Raw genomic sequence first — 25,789 nt, forward strand, 5'->3', positions numbered from 1 at the left:
ACAGTGGCACAAATCTGTAATCCCAGCTACTTGGGAGGCTAAAACAAGAGGATCACAAGTTGGAGCTCAAATTAGGGAGACCCTGTCTTAAAATAAAAAGGGGAGGCTGGGGTTGTGGCTCAGAGGTAGAGTGCTCCCCTGGCACACGCAAGGCCCTGGGTTCAATCCTCAGCACCACATATAAATAAGTAAAATAAAGATATTGTGTCCAACTGCAACTAAAAAATAAATAAAAATTTTAAAAAGGATGAGATTATAGCTCAATAGTAGAGAGGGCTTGCCTAGCCTGCATGAGGCCCCAGGTTTACATCCCCAGTACCACCAAAACAATATATAAACATATATCTAAATAACCAAATTTGAAACCAGCAGTTTTATGATTTCCTTTCCAGCTAAAACTGTATATATAGCATCATCATTTTCTCATTTCTCTCCTCTTAAAACACTGTTTTAAGTGGCTCTATAGAATTCCATTTCCACAAGAAAATTAGCAGATCCCTCAAAGCTGAATCTTTTAGATTTTAAGTAGCAACTTATTTTTAACTTTCCCTTCCTTCCTTGGGATGGAAGCCAGGGCCTCCCTTCTGCTAGACAAGCACTCATCGCTAAGCTACACCTCCAGCCTAAATCTTGCAGACTTTTAGCATGTTTAATAACTACATTAACACTTATGGACACCAATCTTTGACACACAGTTTCCTTAGGATAAATTCCTGTGTACAGCTTTTCTATTTTAAGCCTATTTATTAAATCCCCTGAATTAAGGGCCAAAGGCTTGTAGTCCACACTGACAGCACTTGCACAGATAAACTATAAAACCTCTAGAATTCAATCTTCTCTTCTACCAAATTAGGGATGTGAACTATGATACTTTTCTGGTGAATCTTTTCCAACTCCCCTCCCCCCAAATACAACACTGGGAATTGAACTCAAGAAGAAACACATGCTAGGCAAATGCTCTATCACTACTGGGTTATGTCTCTTATGTTCCTTCTGATACAGGGTCTCCCTAAATTGCACAGCCTTGCCTCGAACTCGCGATCCTCCTGCCTCAGCCTTCCAGAGTAGCCAAGATTATAAACGTGCGCCATCGCGCCAGGCTCTTTTTCAAATCTTATATAACCAAACAGAAGAAATCTTCATGTAATATTTCGATGGCCTTTAATTTCGAGCATGCAAAAACATTCCATTTAAGAGCAAAAATCAATGTCAGATCTTTTTTGGAACAACGACAACAACAACAAAAAATGCCTCCACTACTCTTCTTGATGTCCAAATACCAAAATTATGTCGATAGACTGCGTAGATAGTCTACTAACAAGCCGTTAGTAAAATAATGAGCTTTTAAAGGGAAATTTTATTTTGGAATAAATATGGAAACAGCCTAAAGTATCTTTGCCCTCATAAGATATGCTTAATTACTTACTTTAAAACCTTTACCAAAGCTTTAATACACAAAACAAAAATTCCATGAATATTACCTACGAAACCAACGACTCACATTATTCCAGCACACAAGACTAGAAATTTCAGAACCATCTCCATAACCGTTCTGGAAATATCTGGCTGAAAAACTGTAACTGATCCAATAGGAATATTCCACAGAAGAGGCCGTTCCACAAGATAGAATCACAGGGCAGTGTAAACACCTAAGGGATATTCATCTACGACAAACGTAGAACACAGAACACGGCACAGCGCTAGCAATGGAAAGAACAACAATGCGGCGTCTACACCACGGTACTCCAAACCCTTTGTCTGGAAACCGGAAGGTCCCACAACACGCCATCCTCTCCAGAGGAACCTGGTCTAACAGTATTTTAATTAAAAGGGATGTGAGGTGACTGACTAAATAAGAGCAAATCGGCTGCCTCGCAGGGTACTGCAGAAGGCTTTATGCACGACGCAATACGAAAAACAAGCGTTAACGTTTCATTTTTCGGCCATTTTTACACGATGGGGTGGGGGTGGGGAGGAATTGTTCTAGATGTCTGGCTAAAATCGCGCGCGTGTGTGGGCGGGGGACAAGGGAGTTTTAGGGGACGCTAAGCAGCGATGCGCGAGGAACGGCGCGACACCGGGAAAATTAAGAAACGCTTAAACCAGCTAAGCCTTTCATAGTCTACGAAGTCCTCCATTTTGGGACACATTTACCGAGGAAAAAAAAAGGCAAACACATCATTTGGGGCTGGCGCTACCCAAGGACTTTGCTATCTTAACTCTACTCCCCAAACGGCAGGCCCCCAATGGACAGTCGGTCCCTCAGGCCTTAAACGCTCCTCCCTCATCATCAGCGCGGCGGCCCGCGTGTAACGGGCTAGTCGTCCCGCCCCCGCCCACAGACAAACGAGGAAGCGGAAAGCTCGGCCGAATAGCAGACCTCGGGACCCCCGAATCTCCTGCTGCACCCCAAAACCCTGGCTGAACGCGTGTCTCCCTCTGGGACCGCTCACCTCCGACGCCCGAGGAGACTGGTTGCGCCGCCACTGCGCTCCTAACATGGCGGCCGCCGATCAGGCGGCTCACATACGCAGCGCGGAGGGAGGCAGAGCCGGCGAGCGGGAGCGAGCAAGAAAGGCGCGCCGCCGGCTCCCCAAGGCCCTAGTCGCCGTCGCTGCCCCCTCCCGACGGACGCGAAGAGCCCCGGGCCACCCCACCCCGACTCTTACCCGCTTCACGCCTACCTTAGGGAAAGGGAGAGGGAAAAGGAGAGGTACCTCTCTCCCAGCGAGCGGGACGCGGAGGCTCCCACAATCCCCCGCAGCAACGGCGCTGGTAAGAGGTGGCGGCAGCGGCTGCAGCCCAAGAACTAACCCACTCTCGCGAGAGAGCTCGTTCCCACCGCGTCGGGTCCCGATTCGGCGCGCGCTAAGCCCCTCCCCTTTCCGGCGCGCGCATCCCGCTCGCGCCTTCAGCTGCGGTGGTTGTTTCTTAATCCCCGAGTCCAACTGTCCCTGTTCAGCTGAGGCGGGAAATGGAGGAAAAACTACGGTTTACGAGTTCGAGTCCTATTATCAAAAAAATTCTTTTTTAAATCGAATCCATAAATAGCACAGTGTAGAATTTAAGTAGAGGGCTGGGTTTGTAGTTCAATGTGTGGCAGAGACCTTGCTTAGCACGTGCGAGGCAATGTGTTCGATCCTCAACACCACATAAAAATAGAAAGGTATTGTGTCTATCTACAACTAAAAAAATATTAAAAACTTTAAGTACGGTATCCGTTAGTAGCGATTCGCAGGAGTCCCTACCTTAAACCTATCTTCGGTCTTCCAATTACCTGGCGAGAAATGGAATGGAGGGAAACGCTAGAAAATGGCACCACAGAGGAGAACCGGAACCGATACCTACAATTTGCTTCTTTTTTTTTTTTTTTTTTTTTGGCAGAGGGTGGGTACCGGGGACCGAACTCACTAAGTCACATCCCTAGACCTATTTTGTGCTTTATTTAGAGACAGGGTCTCCCTGAGTTGCTTAGCGCCTTGCCTTTACAAATGCTGGCTTTGAACTCGGAGATCCTCCTGTCTCAGCCTCCCAAGCCTTTGGAATTACAGGCGTGCGCCCCCGCTCACGGAAATTTGGTTTTTAACCTCAACAAATACCACGCCAAAGGGTCACTGGGTGGGAGACAAGCCCTTTCTCCCAAAGACCGCCATCGCCATTTGGGGAACTTGATTGAATGCCAAACAGCGTTGGGGCTGAGATCCTGATTCCAAATCCCTGCCTAAGATTTGAGATCTGGTTCTCAGAATCTAAGGATACCAGATCTGGTTGCCCTTCTCCCTAACCCTCCTCACAGAACTCTCACAGCAGTGAATTTTCCAGCACAACTGATAATAATTATGGAATGCTTACTATGGAGTGGGCAACGACACTTAAGAAACCTTTTAAAAACCAGTGGCTCACGCCTGTAACCCCAACGGCTCGAGAGGCTGAGGTAGGAGGATTGTGAATTCAAAGGCAGCCTCAGCAACTTAGGGAGCCCCAAGCAACTAAGTGAGACCCTATCTCTAAATAAAATACAAAAAAAGGGTTGGGCATATGGCTTAGTGGTTAAGTGCCTGAGTTTAATCCCGGGCACCTGCCCCCCTCAAAAAAAAAAAAAAAAGTAATTAATAACCTTACAATTACCCTGAGAGGTGGCTAGGATTATCCCATTTAATAGATGAGAAAACAGACATAACAAGGATATATAAATTAAGTAACAGTGAAAAAGCTAGTAGACTCCTGGAAACTAAATCAGGCATTTGCTAAAATAGTATACCCATAAAAATGAGGTTAACCTGTTGGACCAGGGACATTTGCTCTATTGACAAAATATGCTGCAAGCACCTGGCTCACAATATTAGTCCACCTAAATCTAATTAAATGATAGAAGAACTTGGAGAGTGTCTCCTGCATTATGTTAGACCTCAAGGAATCAGTAAACTTAGGCAAAACTGATATTTGTCCTCATTGAGGACCATAAAAATGAGTGTTTATAAGCAGCTAGTTGAGTAATTAAAGAATGGCAAATTTTCCTAGGAAACCAAACTTTGGACTAATATCTGACGAGTAGGTTGTTAACCAAGTGATGGAAAGAAAGCAATTCCCAGGCAGAAGGAACAATGTGTGGTAAAAGACATACTTTCATAGACTAGGAGAAATTGCACAAATAAGGCTGAAAAAGTTGGAAATGTCATTTCCCTGGGGTGACAAATGCAGTGTCAAGTTAGGGGTGGTAGCACTGGCCTGTAATCCCAGCAAGCCTGAAGCAGGAAGATCACCAAGTTTGAGGTCAACCCCAGCAATTTAGTAGGCTCTAAGCATATAGCAAGACTCTGTCTCAAAAAGTAAAAAAGGGGTGGTGGGCCGCTAGGGCTGGGGCTCAGTGGCAGAGCGCTTGCCTAGCACATGTGAGGCCCTGGGTTCAATCCTCAGTACCACATAAAAATAACCAAATAATGAGCTGAGGTTGTGGCTCACTGGTAAAGCACTCGCCTAGCATATGCAAGGCTCTGGATTTGATCCTCAGCAACACATAAAAATAAAAACAAATAAAAATAAAGGTTCTGTGTCCAACTACAACTAAAAAAATAAATAAATAAAATAAAAAACAAGGGGCTGGGGTTGTGGCTCAGTAGTAGAGCCTAGCACATAGGAGGCCCTGGTTTCAGTGCTCAGCACCACATAAAAATAAATAAATACAATGAAGGTTTAAAAAAAATAAATAAATAAAGGCTTGTTGTCCTTCTACAACTACAAAAATAAATAAATAAATAAATAAAAAGTAAAAAAGGCCGAGTACAATGGCACATGCCTGTAATCTAGCAACTGGGGAGGCTGAGGCAGGAGGATGGTGAGTTCAAAGCCAGCCTCAGCAACAGTGAGGTGCTAAGCAACTCAGTGAGATACTGTCTCTAAATAAAACACAAAATAGGACTGGGGATGTGGCTCAGTGGCCGAATGCCTCCAAGTTCAATCCCTGATACCTGCTCTCACAAATAATTTTAGCTGGTTTCAGTGGTGTAAACCTGTAATCCCAGTGATTTGGGAGACTAAGGCAGGAGAATTCCAAGTTCAAGGCCAGCCTCCAAATGAGACCTTGGCTCAAAATAAAAATGAGTTCCAGTGGTAGAGTACCCCTAGGTTAAATCCCCAGTACTACAAAATAATTTTAAAAGCATGCTAAATCAGATTTGCATTTATGAAAAATCATTCTGCTTCCACAATGAAGACAATGGAGGGGGCAAAAGATAGAGAACAGAGGATAGTAAACAAATTGTAAAGATATTGTAGGAGGATAAAACCCCAAGTCTTGTTAATTTTGGAATGGATATAAGGGAGAGAAGTGGTGTGAATGACACATAACACTGTTTATTAATATAAGGAACACTGAAAATGTATCAGATGCAGAGACAAGACGACAAGTTTAATTGGGATACATGCATTTTATTTTTATTCATTTATTTTTATGTGGTGCCAGGTATTGAACCTAGTGCCTCACACATGCTAGGCAATCGCTTTACCATAACCCCAGTCCGGGGATACACAAATTTTAAAATGAGTGTTATATATGGATTTTGAGCTCAGGGGGAAGTTATGGGTTAGCAACAAATTTGTGACAATATAAATGAACAGGAATTGAAGGATATGCTACAGAATACAGTGATGAGTGGCCGGAGGACCAAGTCTTGAGAAATTGTAACCAAGTATAGCATAGGAGATCTATTGAACAGAAGTGTATATTTTGGAATCAGGAGGGTTTAAGTTTATGTGTAAATGTATGAAAAATATGGGGAAAGTGAGGAAAGCATAGAAATTGTATTGCTTTGAAAATGAAAATCCTTCAAGGACAGTGATCAACAGGATCAAATGCTAGCAAGAGGTCAAGATGAAAGCTTAAAACAAGATTTAGCAACATGGACATCATTAGTAACATTGAGGGTTGCTTCCAGTAAAGTGGGGAAAGCAATGAGGGTAGAATGTTTTGAAAGAAGGGAAAAACTACTGAATGAGAAACATGGACACTATAGCCAGGTGACTTCAATTTTTATGACAAATTCATATGTTGAGGGCTGGAGTTGCAATGGAAAAAATTTAAAAAGTCATTGTGGAAAGTGGACCTGCAATCTCAGTTATATGTATGCAGATTTTCTATAGTTAGAGAAGGCATTCAGTAGGGTTCATCAAGGGCTGGGGGCTATCATATAGCTAGGGTTTTTTTTTTGTTTGTTTGTTTTTTAAGACAACTTCTTGTAAGGGATCCTAATTCTTCAGTCAATCTTGGGGTCTTGCTTCCACTTTAAACCTGTGCTTTCTACTTCCTCAGCCTGATTCCAAATGTCATGCTAAAGCCTTCCCAATATGTGGTCCTCAACTCTTTTTTTTCCTTTTTTTTAGAGAGAAGAGAGAGAATTTTTTTTTAATATTTATTTTTCAGTTTTCGGTGGACCCAACATCTTTATTTTATTTTTTATGTGGTGCTAAGGATCGAACCCAGCGCCCCGCACACGCCAGGCAAGCACGTTACCGCTTGAGCCACATCCCCAGCCCTGGTCAACAAGAGGCCCTGGTTCTCTGACAGACAGAAACATGATTGCCTATCAAATCTCTGTTCACATATACATTTACCCATATGTTTGCATAACCTTCCAATGCCATCTGGTGATTGTACGAAGAAAAGTCAAGCTTTTTAAATTGAGTATTTATTGAGGAACTGCATAATGATGTGGGAAATTCAAAGGAATTACCAATGCTTAGAGGCTCATCAGCAAAACAACAACAACAAACCCCAGTGCTGGATTTCTGTTCGGGACTAAAAGGTGTAGGGGTCACTCCAGGTGAACTGGGCTAATGGGGCTGCGCAAAATAACCACACAAGAGATACAAATACCTTTTCCTTTGGGGTCGCTGTGATGGCTCCTACGACCTTAAGGGTCCCCAGGAAGAGAGAGAGAGAGCGCACACATGCGCTGACCCCTTTTATTGAGAAGCTATTCAAATGAGGCAAGGGGTCAGGTTTTAGGGGGCTGAGTCTATCTTCATAATGTCCACTGTCAGCAGGTTGACTGACATCTGGGTAGGCCACACCCAGGGGCACAGTAAGAGAAGGGGACACACACAAGGAACTTCCTTGGAAAATTCTACCCCAAACAGGGAAAAGGGTTATATTACAAAGGAACAAGTGAGCATAGCTCCACCCATGGGGTTGTAGGAAGCCACGCCCAGGCACGAAGACATGGTCACTTGAACTCTAGAAGAGCAGAGCAGCCTATCAGCATGGGTGCCTGATGCCTGTCACATCGCCCAGCGGGGGAGTTAACTCAAGTCACTTGCGAGGTTGGTGTCCCACACCCCAGAAAAACAAAGATAACAGGAATTCATTCACCAAGTGCTTATTTCATGAAGAACATTCTACAAGGTTGGGAATACAATGAGGAAAAAGACAAAATTGCAAGCCCTAGAGGACCTTGGTCTGATGAAGTATACTGAAGGAGCCTGGCAGTGAGCAGAGTTACTATTAGATCAAGTTCTATTCACATTTGAGTTATTTGGGACTGGAAGTAGTATGTACCAGGAATGGTAAAGAATGAGACTTTCAAAGCAATAATTGCTGTTGAGAATGAACAGTATAAATGACCACTTTGGTACAACTAAATGATGAAACTTTTATTTTTTTTAAAGAATTTTTTTAATATTTATTTTTTAGTTTTCGGCAGACACAACATCTTTGTTTGTATGTGGTGCTGAGGATCGAACCTGGGCCGCACGGATGCCAGGCAAGCGCGCTACCGCTTGAGCCACATCCCCAGCCCAAAATGATGAAACTTTTAATGCCAAGATAACATCTGTATTTGAGCTGAGAAGAAAATATACATATATGAAGGACAAGATCCATTAAAACATACAAATTAGTTAAATATAGGAAGTCATGAGAAATACATATGTTTGTATACACACACACACACACACATATATGTTTTTGGTGCTGGACTCAGTGAAGGGCCTGGTGCATGCTAATAAGCATGTACTTTATCTATGAGCTACCTACCACCTTAGCCCTAAATACCCCCACACCCTCCCCGCCACTTTGGGGATCAAATCCAAGCTCTCATGCATTCTAAGCAAGGACTTTTATCATTAAGCTATACCCCAAGCCCAATAATATTTTTCTTAAATTTTGAAAGAATTAAACTAGATAAAGTAGAAAAGATTACATAATGGTATCCACACCCTTTAAGGTCAATCATTTTTACATTTAGCAGTCAATATTTGTTTGTGTTTTGGTACTGGGGATTTAACTTAGGGGCATTCAACCAACCTCTGAGCCACATCCCCAGCCCTATTTTGTATTTTATTTAGAGACAGGGTCTCACTGAGTTAAGTGCCTCACCATTGCTGAGGCTGGGTCTTAACTCGAAATCCTCCTGTCTCAGCCTCCCAAGTCACTGAGATTACAGGTGTGCACCACTGCACACTGCTAGCAGTCAATATTTGAGACTAATATCATGTGCCATGCATTTGCTTGTAAATGGGAAACAAAGTATAATGTGTTTTTAAATTAGTTGCAGATGGACACAATACCTTTATTTATGTGGTGCTGAGGATTGAACCCAGTGCTCTACATGTATGAGGCAAGTGCTCTACTACTGAGCCACAACCCCAGTCCATAATGTGTGCTTAACATGTACAAGGTTTGACCCCCCAGCACAGGGGTCGGGAGGGGAGGACTGCTTGCCTATGGTCACACAGACAAAGTCAGAACTTATGCAATATTGTCTTCAGCAGAATATCAGCCTCAGAATCTTCTATTGGAATAGATTTGAATGCCCTGGGACTGTCTTTTTTTTTTGGTACCAGGGATTGAACCCAGAGGCACTTAAGCACTAAGCCATATGCCCAGACCTTTCACATTTTTTTTTTTAAAAAATTCAGACTCAGTCTTCTAAAGTTGCTTAAGGCCTTGCTAAGTTGCTGAACCTGGCTTTGAACTCTGCCTCAGTTTCCCCAAGCCACTGGGGTTACAGGTGCTTACCATGTGACCAGCACCTCCATACCTTTTTGAGAAAGGGTCTTGTCAAACTGCTAAAGCTGGGCAAGAACTGCAATCCTTTTGCTTCGGCCTCCAGAGTTGCTGTGATTACAAGTGTACACAACACCCAGCAATGCTTTGCCTTCCGAGTGCTTGATTACAGCTTGTCTCAGTAATTTCTTAATATTTAATCTATTTGGAGTTCATCTCCCTCTCCAAATTTGGGAACTTTACTCTATAACGAAAACCTGCAACTTTCATTTTGCTTCTTCCAAAGCACCCACAATGCACATATTCATTTGTTTGTTATCTGATAAGTCTCAGGCTTTTACTTCCCCTAGGTAGGAATTTCAAATGACTGAGATGGGATCTTATTATTGCCCTGGCTGGCCTTAAGGGACCATCTTGCCTAAGCCTCCCAAGATACCACCATTCCAGGATTCATCATCTTTGAGTCTGCTGAAGCTCTTTATGAAAAATTCAGTTTATTTTTATGGTACTGGGGATTGAATATAGGGCCTTCTGCTTGCTTACATACCAGTTTCATCCTGTCATTTTCAAGATAAGTCCTTTGTAGGCCAGCCACACACAATCCTCTTGCCTTAGTCTCCCAAGTGCTAGGGAGTACAGGTTGGTAGAAATAGACACTGTGTTCTTCAGGTCCAGAATTTGGATCATCTCAAGCTTATTTTGAATTGCTAGGCAACTTGTAAATCTCCATTACTCTGGAACAGGGGATACTTCATTTGGTAGGCTCATGTTTCCTGGCTGTTAATGACCCCTATGGCTATTGTGCTGGTGTTGTGCATTTTTAAGAAAAAATATTTTTTAAACATTTTTAAAAAATTTTAATTGTAGTTGGACACATCTTTATTTCATTCTTATGTGATGCTGAGGATCAAACCCAGAGCCTCACACGTGCTAGGAGAGCGCTCTACTGCTGAGCCACAATCCCAGCCCTGGTATTACGCATTTTTGAGTGGACTCAGATGAGAAGCCCTTCACCTGCTAGCTTATTCAGACATTGTGGTAAGGCCACATAGTGTAAATCTGTAGGTGAGCTAAGCTTGTACCCTTCAGATGTGAACCTAAAGCCTACTTTTTGTGGTGCTGGGGATTGAACCCAGGGCCCTGTGCACTCTTTGTGAACTTTACCAACTGAGCTATATACCCAGCTCACCTGAAGCATATTTTCCAAAGTCTGCATCTACAGGTGTTGGCTAGGAGCCTGAGGATGTTGGTCCTTGGGGACTGGACTGGACGATGGGGCCATACTGGCCAGTCACGAGGTTTGCAGTAGGGTATTATTGAGGATGAATGATATAGGTCTGTTAATTTTTGTAAGGCAATGAGACCCCTACTGTCCTGTTTGACCACCTTCCTGACAACCTCTATTCCCCTACATTAAAAAAGGCAACTATTATCAACCACTTCTTATATATTCTACACTTTCCATACATAAAAACTATTTCACATACATATTGTTCCAGAAATGTGAAATAAGAATATGCTCCACTAGGCTACATTCCTGGCCCCAGAATTTCATATAATTTTCACATCATATTTTAATCACATTGGGATTGGTGCCAAAATTTGGACTCATTAATTAAAGGCTTGGTCACCATATTGACATTACCAATAGGTGTTTTCAGGTCAATGTAGGCATGTCCTGAAAGAGACATTTGGACAGGGGTCCCTTCCTCCTTTATACTTTGTGGTTATGAAGTATTTTTCACCATAGGCCCAAAGCATAGAGTGAATCAATCATGGATTGAATTAACATCTCTAAAGCTGAACCAAAATAAACTTTTGGTGATGCTAGTAATCAAACACAGAGCCATACAAGGCAAATGCTCCAGCCCAGCATTTTCCAAGTTGACTATCTCAGGTATTTGGTGGATAGTCAGCACTATTGCCTAAGCAAATGTGCACTTTTTTAAAAAACATAGCATCTTCTAGCCTCCCATGCACAAGGCCATGGGCTCAATCCCTAGCACCATACACACACACCATTCTTTTTATGTGGTGCTGAGGATCAAACCCAGAGCCTCATGTCTAGGGGAGTACTCCACTCACTGAGCCACAACCCCAGCCCCAAATGTGCTTTTTTTAAGTTAACAAACTTGCTGCTTATTTCTTTTGTAGACATGTTGGGTTGTTATATTTGACTTAAGAGTGACTGAGAAGAACTCCTGGGTTCAATCCCCAGTACAAAAACAAATAAGCAACAATTGGCAAACATCTTTACCAGTTTGTGTCTCCAGTTATTTTTTTCATACAGAATTTGCAATAATCTAGTCATTTACCATTCATTGTTTTTAACTTAGAAGGCAAACTTACTGTAAGAGTATATTTTAAAAAAAGGCACTTTCTTTGTTCTTCTCAAATTTAATTTCTGTATATAAATCTGTGCCACAAAATTTCAATGGGATTTTTTTTCCTCACACAGTTATCAAGTTGTCCCAACATTGTCATATTGTTTTTAAACATATTCCTCACAAATGCCAGGCAAGCCCTCTACCACTCAGCCACAACCCCAGCATTTTTTTTTAAACTCCGCAGTTAAGGCTGGGATCATGGCTCAATAGTAGAGTGCTTGCCTCACATATGTGAGGCACTGGGTTCAATTCTCAGCCCTGCATACAAAGAAATGAATAAAGGTCCATGAACAATTAAAAACTTCACAGTATCTTAATGCCTAATTTTGGACTTCCTTATCTGCTCAATTGATATGTATTTCATTCTGTTTGTAATGTTGTGACTAATTTTACAGATTATTTTCCCATAAGAATATTAGAGTAAAATAGCTTTAATTTTTATTAGGATTCTTATAAATAAATGCCCTTTTAATTAGAACAGATAACTGTAATTATCATTTACCTTCAAACTGATTATTTACTACCCTGATTAAAATATTTTCAGCTGGGCTGGGGATGTGGCTCAAGCAGTGGCGTGCTTGCCTGGCATGTGCGGGGCACTGGGTTCGATCCTTAGCACCACATGAAAATGTTGTGTCCACCAAAAACTAAAATATAAATATTAAAAAAATATTTTCAGCTGATAAACACTGTATTTCCAAGAGAAGCATGACAACCTAAATGTAATGTGATATTCTTTTTTAATAAAATATTTTTTTAGTAGTAGATGGACACAATACCTTTTTAAAAAATGTAGTGCTAAGGATTGTATCCAGTGCCTCACATGTTGTAGGCAAGCATGCTACCATTGAGCTACACCCCCAGCCCTGTAATATGGCATACTTATTGGGATCCTAAAACAAAAGGACTTTAGGTTAAAAAAAAAAAAAACAAAAACTAAGAAAACCTAAATAAAATATTGACTTAAATACTAATGAATCAATATTAGCCTATTCATTTCGACAATCATAACACACTAATGTAAGATGTTTTTAGGGGAAAATGGATGTGCTTCACTGGAAGTATTCTAAAATAAATTCCATTCCATGTCCATGATGTTACCCCTTTCCTGAGTAGTAAAGTTACCCTTAACATGCAGCAGGGAACACTCTCACCTCAAAGGAGCTTTACTGAAGGACAAGGAAGGCCAAATAAATAGGGGTTCCTTTGAATCAGGCCTTAGGCTACAGAAATGACAAATATATAACCCAGCAAGTTGGCTTATATATACTCCTAAATAGTAGTCAGTAGAAACATGATTTTAAGTATTACAATTAATTTGTTAATTCAGTGAAATTGTGTATATTGACAAGTCCATTAACTAGAGCTGCTCATAAAGCCCTAATTAAGCAATAAGATTCACAGGAGTCATTCTCACTCTTTTCAAGTTCTTAATTAATTGCTCTTAGCTGGTTGTTTTCCTTTGTGTGAATTCCTAGGTACTCAGCCACCTTTTTGCATCCCTTTGAGGCTTACAGAGTTACCCCTCTGGGCTTTGTTTTCCCCATTGAAATTTGAGACAGGATCCAAAATTTCAATGTAAAAAAACCCCAGAAAACTACTTTCATTAGTTTCTTTGAGCTTAGCAAGAAGAACATATGATAGGTGTCTGAGATAACACTTATTATAGTCCCCTACTTACCTCTTAATATGGTACAGGTTTGGGACCTAAAACCTGGCCAGTACTTGTGTTTATTGCTACCTATAACAGCTTGTGTTATAGGTAGCAATAAATATAGATTATAATATAGGTTATAAATATAGGTTATAATAAATATAGGTTATAATAGCAGCTTGGATATTCACAGACCAACAACCCTGGCAATCTAATTCCACTGTCCATTGAAGCATGGGAAAAGAATAAAAAGAGAAAAGAAAGGGATTTAAAAAAACAACCCCCCCCCCCCGAAAAACTATTCAAATATTTTACTTCATCTTCTTAAGACAACAGGACATAAATTTGCTGGAAAAAAAAGAGAAACAACTGTTATCAATTAGGAAATCTGTGCATGATTTTATGTCATTGAAACCTCTTGGGATATTATTATAGGTCCACAAACACCAAATTATCCCTTTTTAAGTGGTGACTTAGGAACCTCTCCTCTTCTCTGTACAAGGGTAGCCCTATCTGTGGTCAGGAATTGAGACCCCAGATTTAAAGGCCTACAGAGGACTAATAGCTCAGGGGCAGAGCACAGCCCTAGGTTCAATCCCCAGGATCCCCACCCCCATCAACAACAAAAACCACCCAAATCCCATGGAGCTACCAATGACATAAAATTTTCTTTTTCTGTTTCACTACCTAGGACAAAGTTCATGATCAAAGGCTCTGCTGGCTATTTTCTTTCTTAAGATCTCCCCAAGATGTGCATTAAAAACGGAGAGAACCACTATGATAAAAGTATGCCCAGCAAACAATTCCCATCAAAAGAAACAAGAACTAATTTACTTCAGTTACCTCTAAGAGATGAAAAAAGAGTGTATGGATATAGGAAAAAAAGTACTGTTAACACGGAATTTTAAGTGGGACACACTGGTAACGCTGAACCCGTCACTAATGAGCTATTTGATTCAAGGCCCAAATAATCTACAGAACAGGGTCACCAAACCATATCCCACAGGCCAATTCTAGCTTTCGGCCTACAGTGTGGTTGTTTTTTTTAAATTTTAAGATTTATTTATTTATTTTAGTTTTTGGTGGACACATCTTTGTTTGTATGTGGTGCTCAGGATGGAGCCCGGGCCACATGCATGCCAGGCGAGTGCGCTACCGCTTGAGCCACATCCCCAGCCCGGCCTACAGGGTTTTGTTGTCTGTGGTACTAGGAATTAAACCCAGGGTAGTTTATCACTTGAGCTATATCCTCAGCCCTTTTTATTTTTTTGAGGCAGTCTTACCAAGTTGCCCAGACTGATCTTGAATTTGCAATCCTCTTGCCTCAGTATCCTGAGTAGCTGAAACTGTGCATGTCTAGGCTACAACCTAATTTTTTTAAGGTGGGTGGGGGTGTTCCAGGGAGTGAACCCAGGGGCCATTGAGCCACATCCCCAGCCCTGTTAAGGTCCCCCAAGCCACCACACCCGGTGTAACCTGTTTTTGAATGGCCCCCAAAAATAAGAATGGAAAAAATGTGACACTCGATTTTTATGAAATTCCAAGTCCAGTGCTCATAAATAAAATTTGCTGAAACATAGCCATGTTTTTTTGTTGACATACTAAGGTTGCTTTCACACTACAATTGCAAAGTAGTTACAAAGACCACATGGCTGCACAAGCCTAAAATATTTATGATCTGGCCCATTTCAGGATGTTTGCAGATCTCTGCTCTAAGAGTATACAATAAACTTTTTGTACTGGTGAAATGTCCTAGCTGTCCAATATGGTAGTCACTAGTCAAACAGATACTGAGATTGAAAAACTGGTTTATTTAATTTTTACAACTTAACTAGCCATATGTATTGTACAGCACAGCTCTAAAAAAATGACAGTTGGATTTTAAGCATTTGTCTCTACCCAGTGCCTCACACATAGTAGGCAAGTACTCTACCACTGAGCCACAACCAATTCCCTCCATAATTTTAAGCTCTTCCACCCATCTGAGCTGAAATATATAACAAAAAGGACTATATACATTACTTGTCTTGGTGTGCACAAAGCTGTTAGATGTCTGAGGTCCTGATGAAGACAGGTTTCTCATTCTCATTCAGGTTAAAGTATCTAGGATTCAAAGGTAAAGGATGACATGTTTTCCTTTAAGACTATCCCTTGGGTGCTGAGGCCCTGCACATGTTAGGCAAGTGCTCTAGCACTGAGCTAACATTCCCAGCCCCAGGGTACTTTTGTTTGCACCCAGACTAGGACCAACTCCACAGGAGGAGTCATTCCACTCTCAGAGGTGCAGAACACTGCCTGAAGGTACTTAGCTACAACACCAAAACAGTGCTTGGAGCCAAACCTCAATAAAGACAGTGCTTGCTCTTCCAACAGTGTAACACAATCACAGGCACCACACTAGCCTGGATAGCTGACAACCGCTGGATTGTTTCTGAAACAAATTTCTCATCCTTACAGCCTCCACCCTCATAGAAGACAGAGTTACAGTATCAGTAGTAGCTGGAAGTAGGAAAGGAAGTATTTTCCATGCTTTTTAAAAAAAAATATTCATTTTTTTAGTTGTAGCTGGACACAATGCCTTTATTTATTTTTATGTGGTGCTGAGGATTGAACCCAGAGCCTCGCACACGCCAGGCAAAGGCTCTACCTCTGAGCCATAACCCCAGCCTGCTTTGGGGTATTTTATCCAACATTCAAGGAGTTCCTGCCATGTGCTAGGGGCTGAAATTGGGATCTAGCAGTGAACGGAAGATACACTACCCTTTCCCTCAAAAAATTTACAATCTCCTTGTAAATACCCCAGATGGAGTGACACAGCGAATCTGCAAGGTCCTACATATTTTCACCCAAACCACCAAAATCCTACTTTAATTGCTTGGAGACTGAATTTATTGAGGGCAAACAGTGAATTTCATCCCAATTATTTCTCTTTCTTTCTGTACTGGAGACTGAACCCAGGGGCAATTGACCACTGAGTTATATCTGCAGCCCTTTTTATTTTTAATTTGAGACAGGGTCTCAGTAAGTTGCTTTGGGACTTGCAAAATCGCTGAGGCTAGCCTCCAACTTGCAATCCTCTTGCCTCAGCCTTTGGAGACTGAGATTATAGGTATGTGCCACCATGCCTGGCACATAGGAGGTCAACAACTCTAGAATGAACAGGGATATTTATCTGAAAACTCCACATGTACACTGTCCACCCATCACTATTTCCTCTCTTCTGGAGGGTAAAGAATATCACAATTTCAAGTCATCCTAAAAAGGCAGGCAAGTAAGATTTAATGATCTATTATACATAATAGTGACTATAATAACAATGCCTTATACATTTCAAAATTGCTAATGAGAAATTCACTCACCTGCCGCCCAATGCCAAAGAATGGACTCAGAGACAGGAGGTACAAAAGTGAGGCTCTAATGGCAAGTCTTGCAAGATCCAGTGTCTGGTGACCATGCACCCCTAGAACAGTTACATAGAGCATTTTATTCCCTAAAATGCAGTTTCCCTCCCCTGGTTCCTCACAGGCCGAGTACTATGGGGTTATAATCTTCCTGAAAGTTGCCTAAGTTTCCTTATAAGGTTTCTCCCCTTTTGGTTGTTTCCCAAACCAATCAAATTTAGGCGTATGGGCTGGGGTTGTGGCTCAGCGGTACAGCGCTCGCCTAGCATGTGTGAGGCCCTGGGTTCAACCCTCAGCACTACATATAAATAAATATATATATATATATATATATAAAATTTAGGTGTATATATTTGAAAAAGAGCATGCGTGGGCTAACTTTGGGCCAATCAAATCTAGGTGTACACTCAAGCCTGCACTAAGGTGGGAAGTGCAGGGTGAGGGTACAGGAGTTTATTCCTGATGTTCTGTTGGTGCCAAGGATATAGTGACAGCTTGCTGATGATTTTGTGCGTTGAGGTGGTCATATCATCAAGCTACTGTGCAAACTGGTTATCAATGATACTCTACTCCAAGCTAAGCCACTTGTATCCTCTTACTTTGAACAAACCAACAATATTGCCTGCCATTTATGATTTATCATGTTGTCTATACCTTAAGAATTATTTTTATCTCCCATTATTTGCTTTTCCTGCCTATGAGTGCCATAAAGCTAACCATCCCCCATGTCTCTAGTCTTAAGATCCCATATCTAAAAGGCTATTCATGATAAACATTTGAGGCAGTCACACAAATCCTCAGCATTTAGTTGGAGAATCCTTTAAGGGAAAGCCAACTGATGGAACAAAACAAGCTTTGATAACTTAAGCTTCCCTCTCCCAAACATCCTCACCAGTTCCTCATGTGGAAATTAGGATGTTACTTTTCACAGAAGCAGTAACTAAATCAGCTTTATTGGACAATCCCAGAATCACCCTATGTGATGTTTGCCCAGGGGAGGCATCTCTTCTGAGAAAACACTTTGAAGGGATTCAATACTTAACTACTCTATAAAGGGACAACAACTCTATAACTCTATAAATTATTATTAGTTCCCAGAGCCCCTCAATTTTTTTTTTTCTTTTTGAGATGGGATCTCACTAGTTTGCTCAGACTGGCCTGAACTCACTATCTTTCTGCCTGAACCTAAGTAGCTGAATTACTGGTGTGTCACCATGCCTGGCAATATTTTCATGCATGGGTTTTTGCTTTGATTTCAGTGAAATCAGTAAAATTTTCATTGACTTCTGTCCTGCATCACTTGCTTAGGTACAAGGTTACAGCCTACAGCTGAGACCAAAGGACTATTGTGTTATACTCACCTGGGGTCACAAGTACTTTTGAATACTTCACAGGCACTAAAAAATTAAATGTGACTTCCCCCCTCTATTTACATATCCCTCCCTGGCTGGATTACTTGCATTTTATTTCCAAGGTATGAGTCAAGCAACTTAATACTAGCCAAACCTGTTAGTCCAGTACCTACATAGGAAGGTCTGGATTTCAGGTTTCTCCCTGCAAAATATCATGCTTACAGATTTAACCTTGATGTATAAACAATTATGCTGACATCCTGGTATAGTTAACAGTACAGGGTCAGCATGAACCGAGACCAGAATGCCAACCAGCTATTGGCTGTTGTTCTCCCAGCAGTGTAACACTTGCCTAGGTACAAGGCAACCTAGGCAGCTGCCTACAGCTGGTGCCAAAGGAGGACAATGGTATTATTCTTACCAGGGGTCATATCTGCCTTAAGTCCATAGCTGGCCACTCTGCAATCAAAACAAACCAAGTTATAGTCAGCCAACAGTGAACACGTGTGCAGATTAGAGGCCCTGTAACTTAAGAGGCCAGAGCAAAAGAAACAATGGTGGACAATAAAACAGCCTATCCCTGGTTAGCTTTGTTTTCACATTATTTAAAATTATTATTTTGTGTGTGCAACTGGAATGCTCTACCACTGAGTTACATCCCCAGCCCTTTTATTTTTACACAGGATCTAAGTTGCTGAAGCTGACTTCAAACTTGGAATCTTCCTTCTTCAGTTTCCAGTGCTGTTGGGATTACAGGTGTGTGCCACTATGCCTGGCTCAAATCATATTTACTAATGTACCACAGCAGTTCAACAGCAACCAAAATAATGGCCCAGTCAACAATTATCAGAGAGCATGGCTCTTCCACCTAATGCCAAACCACACTGGGCAAGTAACTTTGAACCTCAGTCTCCTCATTTGGAGAATGGGGATATTATTAACAGTGCTCTGCACATAGATTTAAATGGAATATAGGTTAAACCCACAGGATATGTAGAACTTACCTTTCAGGAAGAGATCTAGGATTGGGCTGGGGATGTGGCTCAAGCGGTAGCGCGCTCACCTGGCATGCGTGCAGCCCAGGTTCGATCCTCAGCACCACATACAAAGATGTTGTGTCTGCCGAAAACCAAAAAATAAATGTTAAAAAAATTTTCTCTCTCACCCTCTTTAAAAAAAAAAAAAAAAAAAGAGATCTAGGATTGTTAGAGATCTGGGGCCTCTGAGAAACTGAGGTAGTGCAAAGTCCACCCCACTTCAAACCCCCAATCAAGTCAGAGAGATTTCAGATATATTGCTCAGCAATAGGAGTGAGTTTATTGAAAGGAAAGGGAAAGGGGACACCCTCAAGGGAGAGTGGATTCACTCAGAGAGGGACAGTGTGCCTCTCCTATACTCCAGTTTTATTGGGGATCTCAGAGAATCCTGCCCAGGTTCACCTCTTGACTTTTATTTTTTATTTATTTATTTTTTTAAAGAGAGGGGGGGATATTAATATTTATTTTTTAGTTTTCAGCGGACACAACATCTTTGTTTGTATGTGGTGCTGAGGATCGAACCCGGGCCGCACGTATGCCAGGTGAGCGTGCTACTGCTTGAGCCACATCCCCAGCCCACCTCTTGACTTTTAACCGTCGGCAATATGACATCAGACTTTCAACCACTGACTCACATTCCCAGCCCCATTTTGTATTTTATTTAGAGACAGGATCTCACTGAGTTGCTCAGTGCCTCGCCATTGCTGAGGCTGTCTTTGAACTCCCAATCCTCCTGAGGAGCTGGGATTACAGTTGTGCACCACCATGCCTGGCCAGTTGACTCATTTTATAGTTATTCCCTAACCTCATGTTCCTACCATTCACAAATATTTGTACCCTAACATTATGAGTAAGGGAAGGTTGTCCAGGAAGAATGGGCAGTGAAAACTAGAAAGGCTGGCTAGGTACAATGGTGCTCCCCAGGCCTGTAATCCCAGAGACTGATGGGGAGGCTGGGGCGGAAGTATCCCAAGTTCAAGGCAGACTCAGCAATTTAGTGAGAATCTTTCTCAATAAATAAAAATAAATTGGAAAGCTGGGGATGTGGCTCTGTGGTTAAGGATCCCTGGGTTCAATCCCAGTTGCCTAGTACCACATAAAACAGATGTTTGCAAAGATGTTAACAAATATTTCTACACGCTCGCCATTATAATTTGTTTTTATAAAGTGAGTTTATCTAAGTCCATACCTTTTTTCCAGCCATTCTCAATTTCACATCTAACCTCCTCGGGAGAAACAGGAATGCATGGAAAACTCAATGTTGGGGTCTGAAAAGGAACCTAGGTGGGCGCAGTGGCGGAAGCCAGTCATGGGGGAAGTGGGGGGCGGTACACAGAAGGACTACAAATTCGAGGCCAGCCTCAGCAACTTAGCAAGTCCCTAAGCAACTCTGTCTCAAAATTTTAAAAAAATTTAAAGCGTCCCGGCTTCAATCCCCAATACCAAACCAAACAAAAACCACGAATCTCAAACTAGACTGCCTCTTTCGGGGCCTCTGGTTGCAGAGGCTGCCCCAGTTCCACCCGACACGTGCTCCTCACGATCTTCCCAAGCTCTGCCCATGGCGGCGCCGAGAGAGCGAGACTTCCAGGGTCAGGCTCCTGGCGACTCTCCAGTGAGAAGAGGGATGGCAGAAAATAGCGGCAGGTTCTGAGGCTACGATTTCCCAGGTCTTTTCAAAAAAGCCCTCCAAGCCTGGGATCACCAGGGAACAAACCCCAATTCCGTCCCGTGCCCTGGCAGAAGCCTCCCCACACTCCCTCTCGCCTCAGGCGAATAAACCCCGCAGTCTGCTGCTCACCCGGCCCTCACTCACCCGCACGTGTCCGGAGCTCCGCAGCGGGTGCTACTCCGGGTAGAGGCCGCAGGGGAAAGGGCAGCCGAGGGCTGAAGGGAGCCCCGCCCCGGAGCGGCTGCAGGGCGGGACGTCGGGGCGGGGCTTGAAGTCCCGCCCAGGAAAGGCCGATTAAAAAAAAAAAAAACGCGAAGGTGGTGGTGGAGGTGAGGCCCCGCGGGAGAAAGGACTGAGGTCCTAATCGTGGCTACGTTTGTTGGACTCCCAACCCATGTCTTACTTATGGGTAGAAGGGGAGCTGGGTTGGGAGCTGCTAAAGAGGGTACCTACGTCTTAGTAGGGCCAGGCTGGCTGCCTGCCCGCATTGAGTGCGCTAGGGATGCTGATTTCTCTCCCGTGCCTGGCACATTTTGGTTGCTGCCGGTGTAGCTCGCGCTTTTGCACCTTTTACAAAGATCCTCTTACTGACTTGCTGCAGCAGGGCTGTCACTCGTTAATAGATCTCCCACCCACACAGGTCACCTTGGTCTGGTCTTTGGGATCTCTCCAGGTTTTCCAATACATAGGCCCTTCATTCCTATAGGCTAACCCTGCAGCCACATCCCTAGTGCCCTGCAATAGGATCCTTAGCTGGGCTGCGGAAGAACACTGGCTTTCTTTGCCAGGCTTGCTCTGCTTGCGTGACAAAATCAGCCACAGATGTCATGTCCTTGATCTGGACAGCCTGCCGCCATACCAGGATTTCTTTTGAATACCAAATTTCCTTTCTCCACTTGGAGTCATTATGATGACTCCAAGTGGTGAGTGATGCTGGGGCCCAGAGGGACAAGGTCCACCAGCAGTAATACCTGAATTCTAGAGCTGATCCCTTTCTTTTCTTTTCTTTTTCTTTCTTTCTTTCTTTCTAATATATAGTTCTAGTTGTTGATGGACATTTATTTTATTTATTTATTCATATGTGGTGCTGAAAATCGAACCCCGTGCCTCACACATGATAGGCAAGCCCAGTACTTCTGAGTTACAACCTCAGCCCTAGAGCTGCTCCCTTTCTGATCCCCTTCTCCTTCCACTTCAAAAGCATCCTCTACTGAGCTATTGCACCTGGCACGATTGTGACGCTAGTCCCTGGAAATCAGCCACTGCCCTTGGCATCTGCCAACATGTTTTACTATTTCCTCAGTTCTTACATAATGAAATAAAAGAAGTGCTTTCTGTGCACCCAACACTTGCAGACATCTACTGAAAAAGTTCAGAACCCCAAATTGATTTCAACAAGAGACTGTAGGCTATGGAGCCAAAGAACCATGGAGAAATGGACAAGTGGCAAGCACAAATCCTCCTCAATTTTGATGGAGTTGGACACAGACTAGTTAGGAAAAGGCTTACATAAATCCAGTAATTTAAAAAGTCACATGACCAGTGTTGTGCTGGTAGGCAGGAGCTCTGCTTTGCGCTTAAAGAGGAATGTGGCTGAAGACTGCTGCCATAATCAATGCCGCCACATCCAGCTGTCACAGTGTGTTCATAAAGGAGGATTATGAGAGCTATAAAACCAAGCAGATTGGGTGGGTAATTGTCCTGTGGAGCTCTGCTAAAGGAGAAATTGAATTGGCATCTCATATATTTTACTATCTTTCCTTCTAAACACACAAAGTGGAGAATGCAGAGTTACCCTGAGGATTCATGAAAAGGAAAGATGAGGGGTGTGTGTGTGTGTGTGTGTGTGTGTGCGCGCGTGTGTGTGTGTGTGTGTGTGAGAGAGAGAGAGAGAGAGAGAGAGAGACAGACAGACAGACAGAGGGAGAGAGAACATGCACATGTGTGATTTCAGAAAGGAGACAGGAAATAATTGAACAGTGGAGATCTGAAGGCCCTTGGGGAAGAAGGGACCAACAACCTGGTAATGATTGGACTCAGATTCGTCCAGGTACAAGGTAGGGCTTATGTGGAAGAAAGGCCAGACATTATGAGTAAGGCTGTGAGGCAAGCCACATTGAAAATGTGGTCACCTTTTTTAGGTCTAGGAAATTCAGTGTCCTGTGGAGGAAAACCTTGATTTTGATTTCTTCTTTTCTTAATTAAAAAATCCTTCAAACTCAACCTTCTTGACCTCCCTCCTTTTAAATTCCAAATTCACAGTGGTGGCTTGATTTATGCATTCTTTTATCTGTGATGTCAACATTTTTCTGTACTTTTGTTTCCTATACCTGCAAAGATAAAATTGTTAGGAATAATAACAAAAAATAAGGGGGGGATTTCTAGAAAAACTGTGTCCAGATGGAAGGCAAAAAATGAGGGCAAGTCCATTTGCTCTGAGTTTGACCTCATAACTAAAAGTAGCCCCAAATGATACCAGATACCCAAGTTTCTCATCTATCTTATTTCTCTTCCACCTATCCTCTTCTTTTTTGCTTTCTTCCTTGAAAACTTTTGCCCTTAGGACTGATTTTTTTCCTTTCCTTTTTGAACAGGAAACACCAGTAGAGTACTATTTAATAATGTGTTCCATCAGTCAATCAGCACTTACTGAGCATCTAGCATGTGTCAGATCCTGTTCAGATGTTTCAGATAAAGTCAGAGCAATAGGGATTCCTTTTCACCTAAAGCTTATAGTCTAGTGGGGAAGAATGACAAAGACTATGGGCATCCTTGGGCATGTATCAGGGGCAGCTTTACTTGGTCTGGGGTCAGGGAAAATTCTAGAGATCACTGATCATAATGGCTTAGAATAAAGGGGTACTACTCCTTTATCCCTGTGCTCTTTTTATTGACATGTAATAGCAATACAAGTTAGATAGGGCTCTGCAGTTGCTCTTGTTATTTCTCAAAAGCTTCATTAGAGCTGGGCTGGATAGGACTATAATCCCAGATACTCAGGAGGCTGAGTCTGGTTGAATGCAAGTTCAATGTCAGCCTGGGCAATTAAGCAAGTCTCTGTATCAAAATAAAAAATAAAAAGAGCAGGGGATAAGATGGTAGAGCACTCTAGGGTTCAATCCCCAATACCAGGGGTGGGAGAGAACATCATTAGATTGGCAAGGATATGGAGAAATCAGAGTCTTCATATGCTGCTGGTAAGAATGTAAAGTAGTACTGCTGCTCTGGGAGGGAGGAAGGAAGGAAGGGAGTAAGGAAGGAAGGAAGGAAGATAACAGTTCCTCAAATAATAAACCATAGAGTTACTTTTTGACCCAATGATACCATTCCTAGGTATATACTCAAAGGAAAAGAAAATAAGTCCACATAAAAATCTCTACATGAGGGCTGGGGATGTGGCTCAAGCGGTAGCGCGCTCGCCTGGCATGTGTGTAGTCCCGGTTCGATCCTAAGCACCACATACAAACAAAGATGTTGTGTCTGCCGAAAACTAAAAAAATAAATATTAAAAAATTCTCTCTCTCTCTCTCTTAAAAAAATCTCTACATGAATTTCACAGCAGCAGTATTCATAATACCCAAAAAGTTTTTTAAAAATCCAATGTCAGCTGGGCTCGGTGGAACACATCTGTAATCCCAGTGGCTTGGGAGTCTGAAGCAGGAGGAATGCAAGTTCAAAATAAAAATTAATAATTAAAAAAAAAATGGGCTGGGGACCTGGCTTAGTGGTTAAGTGCCCCTGGGTTCAATCTCTGGTACAAACAACAGCAACAACAAAACCAGTATCCATTAACTGATGAGTAGATAAATAAAATTTAGTATAGCTATATAATAGAATATTATTTGACCATAAAAAGAAAAGAAGTACTAATTTGCCGCAGTCTGGCTGGGCACAAATCACTAGCCACTGAAGCAGGAACAAACTTTATTTTTAAACTGCAGGAAAACACTTCACACAGCTCCCGGGGAATCGTCCGGAACGCCACGAGGCTTGTCCAGGAACCCCCAGCCGGAAATATCTCTCCCGGAAATCCCTCCTCCTGCACTTCCCCAACCAATGGGAACTCTCGGGGAATCCCCGGAAATCCCCAGGAGAACTCCAAAATAGTGTGAGAACTCAAAAGTTGCGGCAGAGGCGGATAGTAATGCCTCGCCTGTCAATCAATACTGTTGGCAAAATGACAGGGGCCATACAGACTCAGCCGTGGCTCTCAGCACTAATTCATGCTATAAAGTTCATGGACAAATCTTGAAACATTACATTAAGTTAAAGAACCCAGTTAAAAAAAAAAGTGATGTATTGTTTGATTCTATTTATATGTGCTATGGTTTAGATATGGTTTATCTCCCAAAGGTTCATGTGCTAGAGACTTGATCCATGTGGCAGCACTCAAGTGGTGGAAACTTTAAGAAATGGGGCCTTGGCTAGTCCTGGTGCTCTGTGCCTGTAATCCCAGCCACTTGGGAGGCTGAGGCAGGAGGATTGCAAGTTTGAGGGTAGCCTAGGCAATTTAGCATGACCCTGTCTCAAAACTTAAAAAAGGAAGGAAGGAAGGAATGGATGGATGGATGGAGGGAGGGAGGGATGGATGGATGGAGAAAAGAAGAAAGGAAGGAAGGAAGGAAAAGGAAGGGAGGGAAGGAGGAAGGGAGGGAGGGGAGGGAAGGGAAGGAAGGAAGGCAGGTAGAAAGGAAGGAAAGAAGGAAGGAAGAGTGAGCAAGCCAAGTGTGGTGGCACAGGCCTCTAATCCCATCGGTTTGGGCGGCTGAGGCAGGAGGATCTTG

The 25,789-nt window shown here is 42.5% G+C and overlaps 1 protein-coding gene and 1 non-coding gene across 8 annotated transcripts in view; both read right to left on the bottom strand.

Annotated features, from left to right (window-relative positions):
* Matr3 (matrin 3) overlaps positions 1-2,812 on the bottom strand; it is a 32,093-nt gene extending 29,281 nt beyond the window's left edge. Inside the window, exon 1 of one of the 7 annotated variants that reach the window (XM_071612321.1) lies at positions 2,718-2,812. Coding sequence is in view for 1 of the 7 variants with exons in the window: in XM_071612319.1 (XP_071468420.1) it covers positions 2,454-2,501 (48 nt within the window). In the remaining 6 variants the exon portion in view is untranslated. Of the gene's footprint in view, positions 1-2,453; positions 2,534-2,684 lie in introns of those variants that run through there. The other 6 variants (XM_071612320.1, XM_027927573.2, XM_027927575.2 and 3 more) reach the window with 6 other exon arrangements.
* A 12,955-nt stretch (positions 2,813-15,767) lies between these two features.
* LOC114086670 (small nucleolar RNA SNORA74) lies at positions 15,768-15,968 on the bottom strand. Its single transcript, XR_003581670.1, has one exon. It is a non-coding gene; the product is annotated as a small nucleolar RNA SNORA74 (small nucleolar RNA).
* Between the last annotated feature and the right edge of the window lie 9,821 nt (positions 15,969-25,789).

This window comes from Marmota flaviventris, chromosome 5 (assembly GCF_047511675.1).
Source record: "Marmota flaviventris isolate mMarFla1 chromosome 5, mMarFla1.hap1, whole genome shotgun sequence".
NCBI lineage: Eukaryota > Metazoa > Chordata > Mammalia > Rodentia > Sciuridae > Marmota > Marmota flaviventris.